The sequence below is a fragment of the Oncorhynchus mykiss genome, chromosome 3, assembly GCF_013265735.2.
Source record: "Oncorhynchus mykiss isolate Arlee chromosome 3, USDA_OmykA_1.1, whole genome shotgun sequence".
NCBI classification, from domain to species: Eukaryota; Metazoa; Chordata; class Actinopteri; order Salmoniformes; family Salmonidae; genus Oncorhynchus; species Oncorhynchus mykiss.
Genome location: NC_048567.1, coordinates 14,502,090 through 14,511,645, shown reverse-complemented (window position 1 = coordinate 14,511,645; position 9,556 = coordinate 14,502,090). Strand labels below are relative to the sequence as shown.

General features: G+C 40.2%; 2 protein-coding genes across 6 annotated transcripts; one reads left to right on the top strand and one right to left on the bottom strand.

The window, feature by feature from the left end:
- The first annotated feature begins 13 nt into the window (after positions 1-13).
- Positions 14-3,240, top strand: antol (Antolefinin). Of its 5 annotated transcripts, XR_005039678.1 has the most exons (11): positions 14-145; positions 527-573; positions 689-764; positions 909-956; positions 1,096-1,125; positions 1,227-1,312; positions 1,459-1,619; positions 1,737-1,868; positions 1,960-2,033; positions 2,210-2,353; positions 3,024-3,240. XR_005039678.1 is itself a non-coding variant. In XM_021581769.2 (10 exons), the coding sequence occupies exons 1-10, from the start codon at positions 54-56 to the stop codon at positions 2,295-2,297; spliced, it is 828 nt and encodes a 275-aa protein (XP_021437444.2). In that variant the 5' UTR covers positions 14-53; the 3' UTR covers positions 2,298-3,234.
- A 279-nt stretch (positions 3,241-3,519) lies between these two features.
- Positions 3,520-5,445, bottom strand: si:dkey-42l23.2 (Chemokine receptor-like 1). Its single transcript, NM_001165206.2, is given in 2 exon segments — positions 3,520-4,700; positions 5,327-5,445. Coding segments are annotated over 2 exon segments (1,077 nt in total). The 5' UTR covers positions 5,364-5,445; the 3' UTR covers positions 3,520-3,660.
- Positions 5,446-9,556: the final 4,111 nt, after the last annotated feature.

The window sequence follows — 9,556 nt, the reverse complement described above, 5'->3', positions numbered from 1 at the left end:
GATTCTGGCCAATCTAGAAAAAGTTGGTAAGTGACAGACATTGATTTGAACCAATGATGGTCGACTCCACATTGTCCAACCAGCAGAAAGGAAACGACCTGCGCGCGGAAGAGGAAAGTCCACTGAAACAAATCCGACCACCGAGGTAACCAACCAGGCAGCTAGTTAGTTGTTGGAGGGTAACAAAACTATGTTCTATGTATAGATACGTGGCATTTGGACATTAATTGTACAATAATTTTCTGCTGATGAAAAGTTATGTATGAAATAGACATAATTCCAATAATGCGTCTCACACGCTTACTAAAAAAAAGACTGCTTCAATTTGCGTTGACTAGCTACTTTAGCTAGCTACGGCATCCAGGCACAACAACAGTCCTCTTGGGTCATTTAATATCTAGCTACATATTTTGCATCAGTGTTTCCCTGTACATAAACTTTTTAGCAAGCTTGTCGTTGTAGCTAGCTACCAACTAACATGTATTTTATATTTTGTTTTGGGGATTTCTGAATGTCGATGTGAAAGGGGTAGACTGATCATGCATCACGTCAAGATTAAGACTGAGAAGCCAGGTGAGCGCGTGAACATTTCAAAACCAATTCTGACGAATCAGTGGGACTTAACACTAGCTACTGGAATTATTATATCTCTCCTAAGTAAAGTCGACTGTTTATTTATTTTTGTCAGATGCAGAGGAGAGTGGTGCACGCAGCCGACTGGATGCAGTATTACAGGGGCTGGTAGAGAAGAGTGACAGTGAGAGGTTGGTGTTTTTATTTTATTTGGAAAGATACAGTACATTAACTGGCTTGACACTGAAACTTACAGCTTCAGGTACCTTTCATTGGCTGTGCACTATCTAATCAAGCCTAGGTGATGGGAAATGTTGGTTTTGCTGTTTTTCCAGGGAGCAAAATGAAGATGAGACAAAGATGGCAGAAGACTCTCTGAGCAAGTATGGCCTTAACATTTATTTTCTTCCTCTGGTATTCCAACTTTTTATATTAAACGAAGTATGCTATTTAGACTCACTCAATAGCCTATTGTGGTTCCACTACTTCTGTAGTAATTCCGATTGCCTGTTTCTTCCATAGGGATGTGTCTCCATCTTCTGCTGGGAAGCGGTAAGCCTTATTTGAGTTTTTTTTTTAAACACATCTGACTGTGACTGTTAGACACTGAAAGGCCTTGACCTGTTACCTTTCCCTCGTCGTTGATGTCATAGGCCATCATCACGGTTCCCACAGCACCGGAGGAAGAAACGGAAAGAGATGGATGATAGCTTAACGGAGAGCAACCAACATAAACAAAGTAAGTCCGCTGCAGATGTCAATCCCCTGCCAAACACAGATCATTTGACTTTTAAAAACCTTTCTCTCTCACTCACTGACTCTACCCTTCAAGCTCTAGATATTCACCTACATATACAATCATTTGTTCTCCTCCCTCTCTGCTAGATGCCTACATTATCAAGTTGTTTGACCGCAGTGTGGACCTGGCCCAGTACACTACCAGTACCCCACTTTACCCCATTTGCCGGGCCTGGATGAGGAACAACCCGGCAGTCAGAGAGAGAGCTGCATCCCCAAGCCCCCCACACAGCATGGGGGAAGAGGAGGTAAGCTCACAACCAAAAAGCAGGACAAAGATGCCCACAATGTGGGCATAAATATATATTTTTCATTAGTGCTCTCTGTCCATTATTTGTTTTCTCACTTCACCTGCATCTTGCCAGGCTGCAGACATGCTCAATGGTAAGGGACAGAATGTGTATCGCCTCCCTCCGCCCACCTCCTGTCCTCTTAACCCTTCTGGAGATCCTGTCAATCTGAGGATCCCATCCACAGAAAAGCCTATTGTCAGCAAGGTACTGTATAACATCTGCTACGCCTAGACATCATTTTCATATTTGCCACAGTAAAACGGTGGATTGCTTCAATCTGTCTCTTTGTCACCAGTCTACAGATACAGCTCTTGTGTCTGGTCCCCTCATATACAACCACATAGAACGCTGGAAAAAGATCAGGCAAAAGTAAGTCCAAGGCATCTAAATATTCACAAAAGATAACTTTGTTGACATGGATAGATTGTGGAGTCGAATATCAACTATTAAACCAAATTTAATCTTGATTGGAAAAAAAGTTGATACAAATTCTGTCAGTAAACATTGTTTATCTAGCTGCGATCAATCTTATTAACTGTTTTCAGATGGAAAGAAGCGTCCAACAAGAATCAGCTGAGGTATAGCGAGAGCATCAAGATCCTGAAAGAGATGAAGGAGATGTACGACCGCTAGCTGGGAATCCCCCAGGCAGTATCCCACAGCAGAGGGAGGAGAAAAGAATAGAGCAGGTAGGAGCCACGAGCAAGTCATCTACCCCAGGACGCTGCACTAGTCCTCTCCCCAAGGAGGACATTACGTGTGACAATGTCAGAGGAGCCTCATGGAGGTCATTTCTACCATAAACTGCCACAATTAGGGACCCAAAGTTCTCGTTTTGAAAAAATGTAGCAATACTTTCAGTAAGTTGATGCTTCTGGTGGGCCCAAGTTCATCTGTTTAAATAATTATTACATGTTTTTTGTCATATTACAGAATATCTGGTAATGCATTATATAGTCTGTTGTCTGACACAACAATGTGTCATGAAAAGTTTGTAAACAGGTTGAGTAGTGTGCAACATTTGTCTAAATTCCGGAATACTCTAAATTAATTCCAGGCTTCCAGTGGTAAATATTTGTATTTTAGGATCACCAGTTTCCCAGACAAGCAGTGCTCTTATGAATCTTTTTTTTGTTTAAACATTCAAAAGAAAAGTCTCTCACGCATCTAAAATTTTAAGTAAACTGTAAAAAAAAAAAAAAAAAAAGTTGTAAAGAGCTATTGTAATTTATTCATCGCTATAATATATCTGCCAGTGCTGTTTTTACAATTGATTGATTTCTGAAATGTAATTTCTCCACAAAGGATTTCTCCACAGCAGTTATTTTGGGTTTTTCAGAAGGATCTTGTCATTTGCAGGTCAGAAACACAGTCCACATGGAAGAAATGGGTCCAAGATATCTATCACATACAGGCAATAAATGTTCTGTTTGTTTTGGATCACAAAAGGAATGTTGTCTGAAGTAAAACATTTGTAAGTGTTTTTCTTTGGTCAGATTTCAAAGAGTCCTTTCAGGAGTCAACTCTTATATTAGCTACAAGCAAAATATAAATTAATAAATTACCTTAAGAGGTTTTTTGTTATTTTTGATACCAAAATTGATCTGTCTGGTCGAACAGTCTTGTAAGAATTTGAAATTAGAGGTTTAGGAATGTTATTGTCTATTTGTGTGTGAGAATTTCCCCATAATGTCAACATAACATCCCCATAATGTCAACATAACATCAAAATAAGGTCTCCATAACTTCAACATACATCACTATAACAGAAGTTAAATCTGGTAACTGCATCTGCTTTGCTTGCTCTTTGAGGTTTTAGGCTGGGTGTCTGTAAAGCAATTTGTGACAACTACTGATGTAAAAAGGGCTTTATAAAATACATTTGATTTCATTGCCATCATGAAAACCACAATGACAACAGCTACAGTCAAATTACTCTGTAATACAGATGTACTAGCCCTGTCTTTTGCAGATGTCTCCCATCTCACACCTCAGTTTACACTTTACTATCAGACTGGTCACCAGTGAGGTGTAAATGTCCTCCTTCTCCTGGAGCCAGAGACTCAGACTTACGGGAGATCCGGGAGAGATGGGAGCTCAGGGAGCGCGTTGATGACACAAAGTTCATCCCGTGGTCCTCTGCAAAAGCATTCTCGAATACGAGCAGCACGGACTGACGCAGCTTCTTCTGGAACTCGTCACACATGAAGACGTACAGGATGGGGTTCAGGCAGCTGTTGAGGAAGGCCAGGCTAGCGGACAGGGGAGTCCCTATATGCACGACCGGCTTGAGGCCTTGGTTGTCTTCTTCCATGATGTCCAGAAACTGGAAGACGTGAAAGGGCATCCAGCAGATGAAGAAGGCCAGGACAACGGAGACTATGATCCGGAGGGACCTGTGCGTTCTTCCTTTCTGAAGGCGCCTGGCGCGTATCCATATGGCAATGTAAGAGCCTATGATGACCAGGAATGGGATGAGAAAGCCCAGCAGAAAGCGGAACACAACCAAGTTCCTGTAGGTGGAAGAATGGGGATTTGAATAACTGCACATTGTCCTATTATCATGGTGTATGATCTTCCGAAAGATGGTGAATGGGAGGCTACAGACCAATGAGGCTAACCAGATCCCCACACAGATGACCTCAGCCCTGCCTGGCGTGCACTTGTTATGGGCCCACACAACCACCCACGTGGACAGGCAGCGGTGCAGACTGATGGCCGCCAGGAGGAAGATGCTGGCGAACATGTTGAGCATAGTCACCATGCTGTTTAACTTGCAAAGGATGTCTCCGAAAGGCCAATCATAACCACGGGCAATGTAGATGATATAGAGGAGCAGAAAGGAAGTGAAGAGGAAGTCCGCCAAGGCTAGGTTGAGGAACCAAACAGAGTTGACATTCTTCTTTATCCTGCAGCTCGTCACGTAGATCACCAAGCCGTTGCCAGTGGGGCCAAGCACAAACGCCACACAGTAGACAACCAGAGATATTATGTCCATCCCAGTTGTCACATCAGAATATACCATGGTAGAGTTTTCTGAAATTAGAAATAAATATTACCAATTGCCTTTTAGGCTCTGACACATTGTAATCTTAAATATAGTGCTGATTAGTAGACTTTTCTATAAGAGATTATTTGAAACAGATGTTATCTGAAAGTTATTTGCAAGGGAGGTCAGTATCTTGCAAAATGGTGTATATTTTGTGCAACCTTGCACACTTCTACTGCACTGCTATAGATAAGCCTTAAATATCTATTTGTTTATTTGGATAAATTATTCACAAGAAATGTCCCAATGGAATGGGGAAAAAGAGAAGGTTACATTGTGGTAATTTGTTACCCCAGATTTCATTAATTTCCCTCCTACTATGACCAGGTATGACTTTCAACAAGGAAAGTCATTAGATTTATTGAAGACATTTAGTACATGACTTAGCCCTCATATGTTCTCTATTCACACATAATGCAACAATTCTTATGCATAGGAGCTTCTAAAAAAGTATGAGTAAAAAGCAATTGACAAAAATCGAGATGACATTAAGAATTGCATGTTTGTCATGAAACTCTACTTCTACAAATGAAGCATCAGTCTGAGTGAAAAGTTAAAGCACCCGGTGCAGAGATCATAAGGGTAGAAAAAAATAGACTATAAAGCGTCTTACCCATTTCCATCTTATTCTCTATAGCAAAGAATATCATCCACTCTCTCGCCACAAATGAAACGGCTCTCTCTCACGTGCGCGCACTGTCGCCCTCTGCCTTCCTCCCTCCCTTTCTCTTCAAACATCCTCTCAAAGTTTAAAGTGCCTTATTTCATATTTGAAGATGGTATGGATTAGGGTTGAATAACAGGAACTGGGTTACCGAGATTTCCCGGCCAAACCTACTCCATTTTCCGAGTATGAATAACCGCGAATAACCAGTAAATTATAATAAATTATTTATATGAACAGGCTCAGCATGATGTGAAATGGAATTCTTACATTATATGCCATATCTAAATCTGGCTTCTTTGGAAAAAAGTGCTAAATTGTCATTATTGAGTAAAAGTAAAGAAAATGACTCAAGTGAAAGTCAGCCAGTAAAATACTACTTGAGTAAAAGTCTAAAAGTATTTCGTTTTAAAAATACATAAGTATCAAAAGTAAAAGAATGAATCATTTCAAATTCCTTTATATTAAGCAAACCAGACATCACAATTTTCTTAACTTTTTTTTTATTGTCGGAAGGCCAGGGCACACTCCAACACTCAGACATAATTTACAAATGAAGTACACGTGTTTAGTGAGTCCGCAAGATCAGATGCAGGGATTTTCCCTTGATAAGTGTGTGAATTGGACCATTTTCCTGTCACTGTAACGAGTACTGCTGGGTGTCAGGGAAAATGTATGGAGTAAAAAGTGCATTGTTGTCTTTAGGAATGTAATGTAGTAAAAGTAAAAATTGCCAAAAATATAAATAGCAAAGTAAAGTACAGATACCCCATCAACGCTTCTCAGTATGGAGCGCAGTTCACAATGCATGTATCATCTCATCATGGTAACTTTATTTTCTTGTGAAAGGTAGAACTACGTTTGCTGTAACAGCCTATGCTACAGTAATATAAGGACTGAATGCGGTCCAATTTACTCTTCTCCATCTGGATTTCGGGGTCACCATTTTTTTCACTGTTAAGATGCATTTTTTAAATTGCAGCTGCATAGTTTTTAAACAGTCTATCACTCGAATATCGTTACTTTAAATCAGTGCGCATGCAAATACTCTTTCTGTCTTTCTCGTTCCATCAATTCCATTCAAATTGCATCCAAAATATATAGGCCTAATCCTGGTCAAGATTGATGTACTGTACAGTGCATTCGGAATGTATTCAGACTCCTTGACTTTTTCCACGTTTTGTTATGTTACAGCCTTATTCTTATTAAATTGTCCCCCCCATAAATCTACACACACTACTCCATAATGACAAAGCAAAAATAGGTTTTTAGAAATGTTTGCAAATAAATAAAAAAACTATAATAATAATAATCTCACATTCACATAAGTTTTCAGACCCTTTACTCAGTACTTTGTTGAAGCACCTTTGGCAGCGATTACAGCCTCCAGTCTTCTTTGGTATGACACTAAAAGCTTGGCACACCTGTATTTGTGGAGTTTCTCCCATTCTTCTGCAGATCCTCTCAAGCTGCCAGGTTGGATGGGGAGTTTCGCTGCACAGCTATTTTCTGGTCTACAGAGATGTTCAATTGGGTTCAAGTCCGAGCTCTGGCTGGGCCACTCAAGGACATTCAGAGACTTGTCCTGAAGCCACTCCTGCGTTGTCTTGTCTGTGTGCTTACGGTTGTTGTCCTGTTGGAAGGTAAACCTTTGCCCCAGTCTGACATGCTGAGCGCTCTAGAGCAGGTTTTCATCAAGGATCTCTCTGTACTTTGCTCTGTTCATCTTTCCCTCGATCCTGACTTGTCTCCCAGTCCCTGCTGCTGAAAAGCATCCCCACAGCATGATGCTGCACCACCATGCTTCACTGTAGGGATGGTGCCAGGTTCCCTCCAGATGTAACGCTTGGCATTCGGGCCAAAGAGTTCAATCTTGGTTTCATCAGATCAGAGAATCTTGTTTCTCATAGTCTGAGAGTACTTTAGGTGCCTTTTGGCAAACTTCAAGCGGGCTGTCATGTGCCTTTTACTGAGGAGTGGCTTCCATCTGGCTACTCTACTATAGAGGCCTTATTGGTGGAGTGCTGTAGAGATGGCTGTCCTTCTGGAAAGTTTTCCCATCTCCACAGAGGAGCTCTGTCAGTGACCATCGGGTTCTTGGTCACTTCCCTGACCAAGGCCCTTCTTTCCAGATTGCTCAATTTGGCTGGGCGACCAACTCTAGGAAGAGACTTGGTGGTTCCAAACTTCTTCCATTTAAGAATGATGGAGGCCACTGTGTTCTTGGGAACCTTCAATGCTGCAGAAATGTTTTGGTACCCTTCCCCAGATCTGTGCCTCAACACAATCCTGTGTCGTTGCTCTACGGACAATTTATTTGACCTCATGGCTTGGTTTTTGCTCTAACATGCACTGTCAACTGTGGGACCTTTTTATATAGACAGGTGTGTGCCTTTCCAAATCATGTCCAATCAATTGAATTTACCACAGGTGGACTCCAATAAAGTTGTAGAAACATCTCAAGAATGATCAATGGAAGCAGGATGCACCTGAGCTCAATTTCGAGTCTCATAGCAAAGGTTCTGAATACTTATGCAAATAAGGCATTCCTGTTTATTTGTAATACATATGCAAAAATGTCTAACTCTGTTTTTACTTTGTCATTATGGGGTATTGTGTGTAGATTGATGATGATTTTTTAAATTTTATTTAATCCATTTTAGAAAAAGGCTGTAACGTGACAAAATGTGGACAAAGGAAATGGGTCTGAATAATTCCTGAATGCATTCTATAGCCTATAGATCTTTGAGCCTACCTCTTTCAGGTAATACATTAAATGCAGTATTAGCCTTACATTTAGCTAATGAATAATGGGTTATGCATAGGCTAAGCTTCTAATTTATAGCTGTCTCTTGCATAATCCACACCTACGCTCCATTGGCCTCTCTCCTTAAAAGAATGCTCCTTAGCTCTTGGAGTCCCAGGAAAAGCTAGACTAGAATAATAGCTTGCTGGATATTTTTTTAAATCATTATTAGACTATCAATAGACTAATGGAAGAGGGATACAGTCTCTTGTTTGCTGAATGTTAGGCCTACAGCAGCCAATAGAACTCGTAGGGAGTTTAAAAGAGGAGAGGATGCACGATGGTAGGTTCTGACAGTTATGGTGCGAATAGATAGCCATCTGCATCTTATTCTAGTCCTATATTTATTATTCAAGGGTGTCATTACAATTGCGAAGATAAGGACAACAAAACGTATTTAATTTAACTATTGAAAGCAAAGAAGGAATGAAGCAACAATGGAGAAAGGAGGTAGGCTTATACACACATGGTAAAACATTAAGGGAAATGTTGTGAAAGGTATATATGTCAGCCTGCAAATTATACACATTTTAAAATAGGCCATATTATATTTCCAAATATAATTGTGACTTTGTAGGCATCATGTCCTGCACCAGCATCACGTTCTCTCCCAGCTTCATGGTTTGAATGAGGTCAGTAATTCCAGTCCTTATAATACAATACAGTATACTAATACAGTCCAGACTCAAAAAGATTAGGCTACTGGAGCTTGTTTCCTTTATTTACCCAAGAGAGCATGTATACAGCTATTGGCTTTTATGTTTTTCTGTAATGTGTGGTAGCCTATATCATAAACAATGTATTGGATAATGGCACTATCATTTGGGCTTGGGACCATAACATGTCGTTGATGTATGACTCATCAGGCTTGGATGTTCATGCCGATCAAAGCTCTAATCAAATCCAGACACATTTATATTCTTTATATAGTTTAGAATGGCACTTCAGGTTTTGGCCTGAAATATCGGGTTCGTCGTGTGACAAGTCATTTATGTTCAGGATGGAACATTTGTAAAATAGCAGGAAAATATTTAACCCTGTTATGGCTTGCTTTGCTTGCGTGACACATTTTTAAATACTTTCCATATTTGCTGTTTGGGGAAAAGTTGGGGGGCAAAAAAAACGTTACTTTCCCAAGGACAGTTCACACATTTAAAAAAAAAATAACTACCAAATGTGTTTTAGTAAGACTTTCCAATGGTTACTATTATTATTATTTTTTTTATGCATGTGTGCGTTTTGTTTTGTTGGTTATGTTTTTCCTCAATGGTCTCTCGGCACTGCTCTGACTTCAATCAGAAAAAACCTTTATACAACTTTAATTGAATGCATCTTTTTCAGTTCCATTGAAAAAAGTTAGACTGTGGCCACAC